Genomic DNA, 15,246 nt, shown 5'->3' on the forward strand with positions numbered 1-15,246 from the left:
CAGGGGCTAACACTACATCTCAACAATAGTAGCATATTGTTAACAAATGTTTAATGGTTGTATGCTTGGTTACAGGCAGTCAAACCCTCAGAGAAAACTAAAAAACTGTTTGTAAGACAAATCTTAAAAAATTCTTCTCACAGTTACACAATCTTTGTCAATTCAACAAGAGAAATTACAACAAAGTAGTGTTCATGTGCCGCTTCTAAACCTAGCCTCAAGCATTCCCCACTGGTCCTGAAACCAGAAATGTATTTTAAGTTCATAAACAATAATTCGGAGAAGTGTTTAGTAAAATGGCACTACTATTACCTCTAGATCTTGAACACAGATCCTTTCTTGTCAAAATATGTCAGAACTAAGCGCTCAAGGGAAGTCAGTATGAAGCTGACTGGAAGCTCTCAGTGGTTAAATATCCTATGACTCCTCTCCAATTCAGCTCTTCCTAGGGGAAAACGAAGATATCGTTTGCTACATTAATAAGTTAAAGAGAAACAAGGGCATTCTGAGTTCATACATGAGGCCGATCTTCTCCAAACAGTCCATGCTAGTTTATAGAAAGAGTTACTTGGCTTACAGTGACTGAAAAACAAAACAGCATTTAAAATACAGCACTGACTTCTCAAGGGTTAAATATAAAGGACGCTTCCCTCATAACGGCAAGGTTTCGGTAAAGTGCACAGAGAGTTGTCTTGCAAACCACATTTTTTTTTTATTTCGAAGCATTGGTGTGAAACTAGCGTGGCTCCCTCCAGTCAATGCAGGCATACAAACCACTACACAGCTGATTGGCCAGCATGTCCGACAGACCTCTTGTGATAGGACCGTATACATTTGTTGGATGTCTGATGAAACGCCTACTCTCACACAGTGAGCCGATATGAAGGCAAGGCAGTGGGATGGATCTGAACGCAAAAGTCCTGTCGTGAGCTGAATGGATTTGACTATTCAAATCGAACGCGCCATCCACCCCAGAGCAGGTCAAACCTGCAGAACAAGCTATCTATGGTTACAATGGAGGAGGCACTAAAGATACATCTGTTAATGAAGGAGATCATCTAGTGGGAACCATTTACCAACCCAACACGGGAGCATATGTTGGGATCTGAAAAGTGTTTGGGATTTCAGGAAGCAGGTCCCGGATAAACCTCTCGGAGTCTCTAATGTGGAGCTAGTAGGTGAGCCTGGAGGCCTTCATGTTGTAGCAGGGCCTGTCGGGCAGACCCCCCTGACCTCCGGAGAACAGAGACAAGCTTTCGGTTTTCTCCAGCACCACCTCCAACTCCTGGAAGTCCTGTAGCCGTGCCACGTCTTTATCCTGTTAAAAGAGCACGCATACATTTAGACAGATGTAGTGTTGGATGAGCTGGAACAGGGCTGGGTATAATACACACACATAGGATGGCTTGAGGGCGAGTCATTTTTTATTTTTGGGTGAGCTATCCCTTTAATATTAGGTATTTCACTGATTCACTGCAAGTCTCTTGTTTTTATGTAGACATGGTTTATTTACATTAAGATAATAAAATGAAAATATGATGCAACAAAGCTTGATTAGGGAAAAAGAAACCATGCATGTACTGACATAAGGTTTAGAGTTGTTCCGATTCCGATACTAGTATCGGAAATATCTCCGATACCACAACAAATTCTGGCATCGGCATCGGCGAGTACATGAACCCATATACCGATCCGATACCATTTTCTTAAAAAAGACCTAGTTATGACCGCAAGCTTTGCCTAACCGCTGCACGGTTCTTCTTCGCTGCTCAAAATGCATTGAAAACACAGGAAGTTGTGCTGTGTTGCCACAAGCAACCCCTGTTTAGAGCAGCGAAGAAGAAATGAAAACGCGTTAGCAGCCCTTATCTATATATGACTGGATCACTCATCACATTCTAAACTGCCAAAAGACAGTGAAGCCGCTACTATATTATAGATCAGTGGTTAGCAGTATGTCTCTGTAGTACCGGTAGTTACAGACTCTCGAGTATATTCAGTACCGGCAACTGCGTTCAGTCGCTTCCGTTTAAGTCAAAACGCAGGGCTCCAGACAGTAGCCGAATATATACTAGTGTCTGTGAATATTAAACTGCAAAATACTATTTAAATATTACTCCCGCAAAATCTACATCTCTGTGGGTGACTGGCACAGATGCGCGAGAGCTCGCTGTTTTGTAGTCTCTGCTGTGTGTCATGAGGACACGAACGCATAAACCGTCACTTCATGAGAATTTACCGTTTCATTTGAGAATACTGTCATATCATAAACACAGACACTCAAAGATCTTCATGGCAGCCCATTAAAATAAATGTTTGGTTTACATGAGTAAATTGACAATATATAAAGCTACTGTTGTAGCCTACAGTAATAATAATACATCTCTATAATAATAATAATTATGCCTAGATGGTTGCTTGTTTTTTACTTGTTTTTTACTTGTTAGAGATTATCTGATTAATAGATCTTTTTTTATATTCCTAGACTTATTTGTTGCAGTTTTTTTATACAGTTATATTGTAAAACTTAAATACCTTGTTTAGTTTGCGGTGTTAGATTTTTGGCTGCATTTGAAGTTCTTTTTTGCATAAGAAAATAAATAATACTGTCAAATTCATGTTAGATAATAAAAATACTGTAATAAATACAGTAGTTCACCATGTATTTGTTCATGTTTTATTGAGGGATCTGTCTGAAGCACACCATAAAAAAATTCTAGCAATTTACACAGGGCTAGTAGTATATACAGCTGTATATACAGATATACACCCAGGTATCGGATCAGTACTCGGTATCGGCCGATACCCTGAGCCCAGGTATCGGAATCGGTATCGGGAAGAGAAAAAGGGTATCGGAACATCTCTAATAAGGTTGATTGGTGCTTGTGAATGTGCAATGATTCTCACAAATCTAAAAAGCAATGTTTAATATATAAAACAACATATTTTTCTTAAATCTATACACAATGCATTTGTTTCAATCTATATATTCATAATAAATATAAAGTATGCACTCATATATTATGCAAACAAAAACTTATTTTGGATGCAATTTAATCGCGATTAATCATTTGACAGCACTAATTTAAACATGATTTTAATCTAATTAATTCAAGGGATAGTTCGCATAAAAAGTTTACAATTCTGTCATCATTTACACGCACTCAAGTAGTTTCAAACCTGTACCTGTCCCTTTCTTCTATTGAACACACAAAAAGATATTTTGAAGAAAGTTAGTAACCAAAAGGTTCACAGTAGCCATTGAATTCAATAGTATGAAAAAAAATACTATGGAGGTCAATGGCTGCCGTCAACCTTTTTAGACATTAAAAAATAAAAAACACATTCTTCCATAAATATCTTCATTTGTGTTCAACAGAAAAGACTCGTACAGGTTTGAAACAACTTGAAGGTGAGGAAATGATAACAATTACATTTTTAGGTGAACTATCCCTTTAAGTTTCCACATTCTGCTTTAATTATTTATTCCTTACATGAAAATTAAGATTTAGATTTGGGGGGGAAAAAAATATAGTGAAAAACTCTCAATGAAAACAAAATTATTGTAATTGAAAATAATTTAAAAAATAATAAAAAAATTAAATAATAATAATAAAAAAAAAGTAATTATTTAAATAAATTATAATGAATTAAAAACAGACTATTTTACCCAATTTTGTATGTGTCTGCATCCAAATTGTTCTCTCTTAGGATAATACATTAGAAGGCAGCTACCTATGTAGGCTGTGAGTCAGCTCACCGTGTGACTTGACTTAGCTGTTAATAGTCTCAGGCCTCACCTTTCTGAGCATAGTGTTGGGCAGCTTGCGGATCTTCTCCACGTGCTCCGCGCTGATGTCCAGCTCGCGGCAGCACACGCGGAGGAGTGCGCGGTACGTCAGCTCCTGCCGGTCCAGCTCCACCTCGATGAAGTCGTTCTCTCTGACGCTGCTGTTCTGGATGCGCACCTTCAGGACCAGCTCTGAGAAGAGACAGCAAGTCTGAGACTGGGACTGGAGGAATCTCTCTGCATTCCTCAAACCGGTCTGTTGGAGTGCATGGATATTTAAAGAAAGAGTGCGCACACTTTCTAGTGGAGATCTATTCAAGCCTTCAAGCCGTGTTGGAAAGATTGAATTCAGGAGATATACATTTCTATGTAAAAACGCCTTAAATGTAAAATACACTACCATTTGAGGTCACTTTGATTTTTTTTTTTTTTAAGAAAATTAGTTTTTATTCAGTGAGGATGCTTTACCTTGATTCAAAGTGACAGTAAAGACACGTATAATGTTATAAAAGATTTTTATTTCTAATAAATGCTGTTCTTTTAATTTTCTATGCATCAAAGATTCCTGGAAAAATATAAAAAATATTAAGCAGCAGAAATATTTTAAATATTTATTAAATTATTTATTAAACAGCAATTCATCATATCAGAATGATTTCTGAAGGATCATGTGACACTGAAGACTGGAGTAATGATGATGGAAATTCAGCTTTGCACCACAGGAATACATTATATTTTAAAATATTAAACTAGAAATGCATTTGTTTTAATTGTAATAATTCTGATCAAATAAATGGAGCCCTGGTGAGAATAAGAGACTGAAAAGATTGAAGATTAAAAATCCTACTGATTTGCTGATGACATATGTGCCTGTATGTATATATTTTATTCATTTATTTTACTACCCACACACACTATATTTATGTATGTATGTATGCATGTAATATATATATATATATATATAGTGTGTGTGTATGAAAGCTAATTCATTAGCATTCATCTGTTACTGTAAATCTTATTCTAAATATATAATTAACAAAATGTGTATTTATAATTTTATTACCAATTATAATTTTTTAACTAAACTTTTAGAAGTTCATATAAAAATGTAAGTAAAATTGCAGTAATTTAAAGTAACAAATCAATGTTACTTTCTTCTTCTTTCACTATTTTCCATGTGGAGGTCAGAGCAGAGTGCATCGAATCAAATGAAAGGAAGGGCAACAAGTTTCCTAACAAATCCTCACTGTACCTTGTACGTTAACGGGAAAAGTGCTGGTGAAAAAGAAGGGCTGGAAGGCCGGCATGGATCCCCCGAGCTGGGAGCAGTTGATCTGCTGTGGGACAGACTGCTGCCGGGTGACGCTGGCGCTGGGGACCGGTGGCGGGCCGTTCTGTGCTATAGGATGAGGGTGTGTAAACTCGCAGTGGCTGGTGTGATGAGTCTCTGTGGAGAGCTCCATGGGCAGGCCGTTCTGCTCCACCACGGGGATGAAGGGTAACTCCTGCTGGCTCTGGCTGTCTGAGTAAATGCTCTTGGGCTGCTGATGCTGAGGCGGAAGCTGCTGCTCCTGTGTCGGTGATAACGTCGCTGGTTCTGACTCCAGGGGCTCTGGAGGATTGTTGCTGCCGTTCTGCTGTGCTGTGCTCAGGGTGTCGTTATCCATCTTGCTGTACAGGAAGGGCGGGTTGGAAAGATAGTTTGGGATGATTGGCAGCTCTGGTTCCTTCACCTCAGGCACATCTTCTTCTTCCACTGGAGACAGAAAGACGACAAGCATGAATGTGACAGTGTAACGACATTCTTCTGCGTTATTGACATATGCAGAAGGTTTTCTGTTTTTTTGCACTTTAGTGTATTGCAGGGAACAGAAATTATTTTATGTGATCCTGGACCACAAAACCAGTCATAAGGGTCCATTTTTAGAAATTGAGATTTATAAATAAATAAGCTTTCCATTGATGTATGGTTTGTTAGGACAGGACAGTATATGGTCGAAATACAACTATTTGAAAATCTGGAATCTGAGGGTGCAAAAAATTGCATTTAAAGTCATCCAAATGAAGTTCTTAGCCATGCATATTACTATTCAAAAAATTACGTTTTGATATTTATGCTAGGAAATTTATGGACCATGACCTTTACTTAATATCATATCAATTTTTTGCATAAAATAAAAATGTATAATTTTTACTTCTGCTACTGCTACAAATATACTCCAGAGACTTAAGACTTAAGGTTTTGTGCTCCAGAGTCACATATGTTATAATAAAATGATATTATAATGATACCATTATGATTATGGCCAATGATGGATTGATGGCCAGTATTACATTTTGTATTATTTGTCTAAATATCTGAAAAAATTAAACACTACAAACTAAAATCAATAGTAATTTACAATAAAATATGAAAATGGATATTCATTTTAAGATGAGCTAAACATAACATTTAACACTATTCCTATATTTGTAGTGCTTGTAAAGGTTAACTTTAAATCAAGCTTTAAAAAGTTGATCAAGATGTCAAAACAGTGGAAGATGGAAGCTTTTAAATATGTTTTTGAGTGTTTTCAAAAATTAATAGAATGCAAATATAAAATTTTATGCAAGATATGAAAATTGATGATGTAATGGCTGATAAATTCTGTAATATTTTTCTAAATAAATAAATAAAACATTAAAAACTAAAAACAATAGTTTTGAATGCTACAGATTTGGCATCACAATATTATAACAATTTTAATAATACAAAATCTAAACCAAAGTTTGAAGGATCTTCTGTCAAATTCATGATATTTATAATTATTTTTACATTTATTGTCTTTATATCTCAGGAAAGTGCACTGTAAATTGACCATCTAAACACTGAATAAAATTGTCAAAAATAAATCACTAACATTAGAAGACAACTAATATGATACTGAAATACTGTGCAAAAACAGACTAAGGACAGACATTTGATTTAATATGCAAATGTGTATCATTTCATAAATGCGAGTCATATGAATGCATATGAGTATTTATATCGGTCTGGACATTTAATACCGTATTAGTATGATACTATCCACATTAGGGGTGTAACGGTTCACAAAATTCACGGTTCGGTTCGATACGATACACTGATGTCACGGTTCGGTTCGGTTCGATACGTTTTAGATACAGCAAAATGTAAAAACATCTCAACTTTTCAGAATGCCGCAAGCGCACCGCGGGTCATGTGACAAGAACCAACCAATCAGCTTCATCCTTTCCCGTAACAAGGTTGAGAGCTCAGCCAAGATGAAGGAACAGCTGATCATAGTTGTATATGGATTGCAATTTTGAAATAAATTTAGTAGCAGAGCTACTGCAAGCGATTTTTAGAGCTGCAAATCCATTTATCCTTCGCTGAAATTTCTGCGTCTCATGGAGAGAGCACGTCATTGTTGCTTAGCAAAGACAGACGCCTCATGAGCGCTTCTGCCCGAGCGCTTTGGAAAGGAGGAGAAAGACGTGCTTAGCGTTTTCCATGCGTTTTTAGGAGCGATATGTGAACGGCCCCTAAGGCGCTCGCTCACTCAGCACGCGCTGAAGGCTCGTTGCAAAATGTCTAATGCATTTAACAGACCAGAAATATAAGATCCTAAAATAACCAACAGGTCTGGTGTTTGGGTTGGATTCCCTGTAAGCTATAGTGTCTAAATGCTGCAGGGATAGTTTGCTGCGTGCATGTTTCTCCTTTTTTTCGTCTTTTCCCAGATAGTACTGACGCATATATCCCAGATATTCCCGCTGGTGTTTTTTTTTTTTTTTGTATTCCCGCTGGTGTACCCTGTCATGTTGCAGATGCGACATACCGTTGTTTTTTTATCCACCACTCTCTTGCCATCACCATTATAGCTTAAAGGGAATCCAAAGTGCACCCAAACACCAGACCTGTTGGTTATTGGGGGATCTTCTCATTTCTAGTCTGTTAAACGCATTGGCTATTTTGCAACGAGCCTTCAGCGTGTACTGAGTGAGCGAGCGCCTGCTGAGTAGCCTAACATAAACATATAAGATGGTGTTTTTTTCTTCTTCGGGAGTGTCAGGGGCGTTGCCTGTTACGTTGTTTGGGTTATTGGGCTACCTTGTTGAACGCATATCATTATATTTCTATCTCTCTCTTTTTTTTTTTTTTTTCCAAATATAATTAATTACTCCAACGAACCGTTCGGTATACATAATGCGTACCGCGTACCGAACCGAAAGCGTCGTACCGAACGGTTCAATACGAATACACGTATCGTTACACCCCTAATCCACATGCATTTATATTCCAGTGCAGAGGTTCTCCACTTTGGCCCTCGAGCTCCAACCCTAATGAATCCCACCTGAACAAGATATTCAAGGTCTTCAGGATCACTAGAAAGTTACAGGATGGTGGTCAGTTTAACCAAGACTGGAGCTAAGCTCTGCAGGAAAGTGGACCTCGAGGGAGAAACCCTGTTCTAGTACACTTATACCACTCAACACAACACTTAGGCCAGACTGTAAATATCTAGACTATATATGAAAACTTATAAAACATCTAAGGCACCTAACACACCATGTCCTGTGACACAGAAGGCAGGTTTTCTGAAAACATACCTCCGAGCAGTCTTCTGATTTCAGGTTTGGAAGTGAGTTGAACGGCTAGCTCCTCTTTCGCTGTCAGAATGTCTTTGTCGGCTCCGGCGTTCAACAGATAGGCCACTATGTGTTTGTGGTTTCTTTTACAGGCCCAATGCAAACATGTCCTGGGTGAACAGGGGACATCACAACTTCTTAAACACGGTGTGCATTATGCAATGTGCACTGCATCAGACAAATGAGTTTGAATGCATTCAGGCATTACTAAAACAAAGCAGTCAAGACTCGGTATGCATGTCAGAACAAATCTTACACCTCAATTCAGCTGCTCAGGAAATCTCCACAGTGAGAACACAGAGAGAATAAAGACAGGCAGTCTAATTCATCATGTCAGGAATGCTGCCAGGATAGATGAAAGGTAAGGGCTTATCTACAGCACTCAGAAACTACTCCGCTTTCCTCAGTCTGGCTCTGTTCATTATAAACGGCTTTCTGCATTACATCATGACCCTGGGCTGATGCATTTTAAACCCTATTAAGGCCACATTTAAACCGGAGTTATGTAGCACTATACATTAAACATTTAAGCGACATACACATTAAACAATGTAAAATAATAAGAAGGTAGTGAGATAACACAAAACACATAAAATCCCGTCCCAAACTCACACTATTGATTCATCCCATATGGCCTCTGTATATTAAAATTAAACTATTTTCAAACTATTGGAGAGTGAATGGGTGCCGTCAGAACTTGAGTCCAGACAGCTGATTAAAGCATCAAGAAACTGACAAGACCCTAGTGAAGTGAAAAGCCACGTGTTCGTAATAAACAAACCCATCATTAAGATGTTTTTAATCTCAAAACCATTGCATCCAGCTAAAACACAAATCCTCTTCTCATAATATTGCTTTATCCAGTGAAAAAGTCATCTTGTCTGAACCAGGAGAGAAATATGTACAGATCAAAAACCATTTAAAAAACATATGTTTTTGCTTTGATGCGAGACAACAGGGAGGAAATGTTATTATGGACTCACATTCACGTGTAAACTATAGTGATGTTTTTATCAGCTGTCTGGACTCTCATCCTGACGGCACCCATTCACTCCATTGGTGAGCGAGTGACGTAATGTTAAATTTCTCCCAATCTGTTCCGATAAAGAAACAAACTCCTCTACATCTTAAACGGCCTGGGAATAAGTAGTTTCATTTCATCATATGTACATTTTATTTTTGTGTGAACTGTTCCTTTAAGAAGGGGGACACTGCGCCCGCTGGTCACATATCTGATCCTGTCCTCACTGTCAAGTATAAATGATGCCCAGCGGCTCAGAATAAGGGCGAACTGATGTCTAAGCAAAGGTTAATGTAACTGTACGGACTTGTAAATCTAAATAAGCAGTGTGTAAGTTAAACACGCACCATCCGTTGATCTCATTCTGAGAGTTGATGTTGACTCCGCTCTCCACTAAAGTCTTCACCTCCTCGAGGTCTCCGATGGCACTGGCCTCTCGCAGACGCTCCTGTAGCTCTTTATCCAGCGATGTCGTTGACATTATTCAAGTCTTTATGGAAATAAAAGCTTCATACGAAATGACAAACTGTGCTTTTAAGACAGGAGACGACAACAGACGCTCAACGTGCTCCTCCGTGGCTTTAACTGTTGTCTGTTCCGGATGAGTTTCGACAGGCGAGTCTATTTACACTCTCTAGATTGAAATCGGATCAAAACAGCACAGTATAGTAAATCGGGTTGAGCCAAATAATCTTTCGCCGACTACCGCAGTCCGCTGGTGTCTGCTGCACCTCCCATGTTGGGGGCAACTTTCCGTGTAACACCTTCAGATCATGAACTTTGGTTCCTACGATAGCCAGTGGAACACACTTAAAAACTAGATAAGAGTCCGATCAGAGGTCAAGAATACAAAACCTGCAGTCAATAAACAGACTCTGTGGTGCAAGATAACACACTGATATTCTTTATTGATCAAGGAACGTCAGTTGAATAATCAAGAGCAGAAAATACATTTACAGTGCAGCTAATATTAGTGTTTCGTAAAAAAAAAAAAAATGCATGAAATGTATTTAGCTATTGGCATAGAAATTTCTTAATGAAGTTATATTCATTGCAACTGTTACTGAATTGATGTTATCCATCAGTTGGATTAAAAGTATAAATTTACATCTTCAAGAATCACATCTCATCTCAACACATCTCTTCCATCTTTATTTGACCCTCTAACTTTAACACTCACTATTCTTATTCTATTCTTTAAAAAATCTAACTACCTTTCTAATCTTTTTGTATTCTATTTTCTTTTCATTTATTATGCAGTTGTATATGTATGTGTGTGTGTATGTGTAAAGACCTCTAACTAGCTTGCTCTATTCTTTTATTTTTTTTATTCTATCTGTTTTCTTTTTATTTATTATATTAGTTAAAATCCCATGCTACGTGTACTGTGTTAACCTAACTGAGACTTGTTTTAGTACTTATCTATCATTGCTCTTTTTGTTGTTTTTGATTGCTTCCATTGTCTTCATCTGTAAGATGCTTTGGATAAAAGCGTCTGCTAAATGAATAAATGTAAATGTAATGTAAATTGACATGTATGCATAAGGCTTAAAACAAAAGCAACTCATGTTGCATTCAAAACACACATTTGATCAAGTTTTATCACATAGTGGTTGGTCAACAAGCTTAAAGTGGATATTACAAGACGGGTAAATCTTGAAACAACCCTGCAGGACTAGAATCCAGATGACTAATGAGGATGATCAAAGAAATGCATGGATACAGCTTGATCAATATTAAGTGCACATCATTTGAAGCATCTGTCTAAATTATAATGAATTTCCTTTGGTTTGAAAAAAAAAGAAGAAAAAAAAAAAATTTCCAGAAAGAGAGTGACGATCAATTTCAGCAAAGCCGTTGTATTATTCAGTATCTTTGAACCGTTGAAACACTGCGGAGTTCGTCCGCTCGATTGTAAACACAGTGAGTGTTATTCTATTAAACCACGCTGTCCTTGTGAAACAGTAAGCACTTGTTGTTGGCGGGCATATCCACCTAGAACATCAAAAACACAAACAGATGCATTTACAAGCCTTTGCTGATTCCAGGCGGTGAATCATCAAATAATCAAGTCATTTAAGGCACCATTTATAAGGCACCATGTCAGGTTAATTTACAAATGGAGCATGGCCAAGTAATGGATCACAGCCTCTAAGAAAAACCTTCACAGCGAGAATGTTAATGAGGAGGCTTGACATGGACCATAGCATCTGGAAGTATATTTTCATCTACAGCAGATTCTCAATTAATAATGATACTAAAAACACACTTACAATTTCTTCCAATCGCAGTCCATTTTCCTGACCTAGCGTCTTCAGTAATGACACATCTCTTAGACCCCACTCTGGATTTCTGTAACCGTTTAAAAACAATATGATATACAGGGTACAACTGTAGGAGAACTCGTATTAAGACGTTGATGTTATCTTTTGGGAATCACATAGCAAAAAACTCACTTTCTATCGCAGTATTTTTGTCTGGTTTTGCAGTACAAATATCTAAACATTCCTTAAAGGGATAGTTCACCCAAATACAATTTTTGCTATTTGGGTGAACTATCCCTTTAAACATGACCATTAAGTGAGTTTATGCTTAAAACAAGACAAAATCTATCGATGGGGTGAGAAATAAAAATAAACTTAATTCAAAAAGCCAAAAAAGGGTTTTCTTATCTCCCTGACAGTTTTCGTTTGTGTGTCTGTTATTTAAGCATGGACTTAATTTTATTTCATTTACTGTTGCTAGAAAGTAGCTTTTAGATGTTTGTAATGGAAAACAAGAAAAATACTACGATTATTAGCTTCTTTTTTTCCACATATAAGACCATTTTGAGAATTGCAACCATCTAAACAAACTGTAAGTGTCCTATGGCCTGAGAAGCATGTCTTTTCAAACCAGTGTAATAAATGTGATCAAGAATCTTCTTATACAGGTATACAGGAGCGGAGCAGTGATTTCCTTTATCATCACTAACCTGTATCTCAAGCTGTGGTCAAAGTCAACATTACTCTGAGGAGTAATTGATCCATTGAAAGCATAAGGCTGCAAAACATTATCAGATGCAAGCCATTAGAAGTCAATACATGTAACCGAATGCATATTTTTTTTAAAGAATCAGCTTAACATGCTTCATGTACCCCATAAGTCAGAAGCAGTCCTTGTGGCTTCAGTATTTTTCCAACACCATTAAACAAACCCTGAAACAAGCGAACACGTGTTAGGTGATCTATAATGCAGACGTTCAACAAATAGAGAGAAAGAGAAACACAAGTAAGCAAGCTTAATACGGTAGTGCAGGCCAGAGGGGAGATGTGCATCATGTTGATGTTCACGATGAGGTCACATGACTCGGGCTGAAGTCCGGTCCAGTTCTCCCAGCTCTGAGACACATCCAGATACATGGGCGGCTTTACATTCTGCAGCTTATGATGCTCTCGGTATGCCTCAATACTGCAATACAAAAAACTAAGTCATCAAACATTTCCCATTCAATAGCTGGAATATATTTATGGTATGTGGTCTAATTTAAAGAACGGTCGGGACCTTTAAAGGCAAGGTCACCCAAAAGTTTTTTTATATTTTAACTCAACTCCAAACATTTGAGTTTCTCTTGTGTTAAACACAAAATAAGATATTTTAAAGGATGTTTGTAGGCAGACAGTTGGCGGTAGCCACTGACTTCCATAGTATTTTTTTTTTTCATCCTATGGAAGTCAATGGCTGCCGCCAACTGTTTAGTAGTTATTTTCAAAATATCACCTTTTGGGAAAAATAAATTGAGGCTTTGGGGAGTAACTAGTTTTTAAATAAAAAAAGACATTTCATTTTTGGAACTATTCTATAGCTCTGTCAGAATAAGTGTTTAGAGTTTGACTATACTTGAGTATTTCTCTGTTATTTTTAGTTAATTAGTTTCATTCTATGAATTGGCTTGGGACAAAAACCCAAACTTTAATGTAGCACTTTTTATAAATGGTGAGAGAATTGCTTCTATTTATTTTTTTCCTGTTGACAGCAATGACATTCAGGACATTATATTTCTGACTAACACAAGAAATAAAGTAGGGCAACTTGATTTATCCATCGAGAATTGATTAGATTGATTAGATTGTTTCGTTATTTGCTATTATTCCGTCGAAGTGTATTATATGAACTGGTATCATTTCAGTACCTGAATAATTACAGTATGTGGATATTACTGAACAATATGTATTAACCCTGCGTTGACGTCCGCTCTAAAATGAAATAGTTTCAAAAGGGGAGCATGCAACTATTTGAATTTTGTGAAAGCTTAGATTATATAGTTTTTAACTTTTGGATTTTATTAATAATGCTAAGATCAAGAGCGTTTACTTTCAAAGACCTCTACATAAGAAAAATAATTGTATTCGTGTTTAACGAACTAGCATAGAGCACAGCTACAAAAGGTTTCTAAAAGTGACTGAGCAGCGCTATCTAGTGACAGATGTCTGAGCAAACGTTGTCATAATCACAAGATTGCACGGGGAAATAGAAATTAAAGGATTATTTCAGGAAGTATTTCAACGACCTGCCTCTTTGCTATTTAGTAAATGATATGTTTTTGTCATAGTTTCAACCAATGCATTTCTGTAACGCTGGTGCATAAGAGAGTTACATGTCTAAGTTACATTTAAAGTCGATAGTTCATGATGAATCAAGGTGTTGCGCTTATTTACCTCGATATCGACTGCGATTCGATCTCAGACGGTTGCCATGTAATGTTGGGAAACGCTTTGGCAAAGTGGACGACATGCTGTCCTGTGCCAGAAGATATTTCCAGAGCGACCAGGGGCCTGTCTGATGCCACTCTGCTTCTTAAAACATCGAGGATCGGCTCTTTATTTCGGTCGGCTGCTGCAGCATTCAGCATCTTCCACCTCCGACGACAAGATCCTGGAACCGAGAGCAAACCGTGAACAGCTATAACAGCACCTGAAAGAAACAACCAACCAGAATCCAACAAGACCTTCTAAAGAGGCAAAGTACGGCGATCCGAGACACTTCCGAAATGGTGCAAATGCCCAAAACAAATGCATGCATTTCGATGATGGCAGCTCACACCATGCAGGTCACATGAGATTCATATAAAAGCTTGGGTGTGACAAAATAAATAAATAAATAAATGAAAGCAATTAAAATTATCACTTCAGAAACATGTGCACTAGATAACAATGTATTATTATTGCTGTTGTTGATTTTCGTATTGTTTATTTTATTCAGAATATCAGTGTTGCAGTAAAATAGCACCGTCAGAGCCCGTCTACGGAGATTCTTCCCACTCCCTATTAAGTCCTATTGTACCGAATTTTGGTTGCAGTTCCACCAGAGTTCCACTGGGGGCGATCGCCATGAGTGCAAAATGAATGGGAGTCTATTGGGCTATACGGCTAAATGTATCCCTTTCACCCGGTTGCCGTTGAGAAATCTCCGATCTGATTGTAGGTTTTGCAAGTTCAACATGGGTTATAGGTCAAAAGTTGAATAAACGAGTACTTATGTCCTTTCAATTTCTCAACAGGTTGAGTTGTTGTTGCCCATAACGCGCTAGCATTCTGCTAATGAACGCTGATTGGTCAGTGAAGGACTGATTACGACCAGATGATGCTTGATGGCATCCGGATCAGAATCAGCGGGATCAGAATGTTAAAGTTTTTATTTTCAACGCAGCAACTTTTTTTGGTTGCTGGCACCTTTATCTGCCTGTTGTTATGTATGTACTGTGAAATTTACACGAAAAATAAATTGAATTTGAGTACTTGTTGTG

At 37.6% G+C, this 15,246-nt stretch overlaps 2 protein-coding genes across 2 annotated transcripts; both read right to left on the minus strand.

Moving 5' to 3' along the window:
- Nucleotides 1-34: 34 nt before the first annotated feature.
- ankrd40 (ankyrin repeat domain 40) lies at nt 35-10,244 on the minus strand. Its single transcript, XM_052553269.1, has 5 exons — nt 9,809-10,244; nt 8,402-8,550; nt 5,043-5,546; nt 3,801-3,982; nt 35-1,318 (listed from the first exon to the last, which is right to left on the minus strand). Exons 1-5 carry the CDS (start codon nt 9,940-9,942, stop codon nt 1,172-1,174), a joined length of 1,116 nt encoding a protein of 371 aa, XP_052409229.1. The 5' UTR covers nt 9,943-10,244; the 3' UTR covers nt 35-1,171.
- A 98-nt stretch (nt 10,245-10,342) lies between these two features.
- On the minus strand, nt 10,343-14,746 carry mettl26 (methyltransferase like 26). Its single transcript, XM_052553281.1, has 7 exons — nt 14,449-14,746; nt 14,159-14,375; nt 12,749-12,911; nt 12,599-12,658; nt 12,436-12,503; nt 11,735-11,813; nt 10,343-11,456 (listed from the first exon to the last, which is right to left on the minus strand). The coding sequence occupies exons 1-7, from the start codon at nt 14,516-14,518 to the stop codon at nt 11,400-11,402; spliced, it is 714 nt and encodes a 237-aa protein (XP_052409241.1). The 5' UTR covers nt 14,519-14,746; the 3' UTR covers nt 10,343-11,399.
- Nucleotides 14,747-15,246: the final 500 nt, after the last annotated feature.

This window comes from Carassius gibelio, chromosome B3 (assembly GCF_023724105.1).
Source record: "Carassius gibelio isolate Cgi1373 ecotype wild population from Czech Republic chromosome B3, carGib1.2-hapl.c, whole genome shotgun sequence".
NCBI classification, from domain to species: domain Eukaryota; kingdom Metazoa; phylum Chordata; class Actinopteri; order Cypriniformes; family Cyprinidae; genus Carassius; species Carassius gibelio.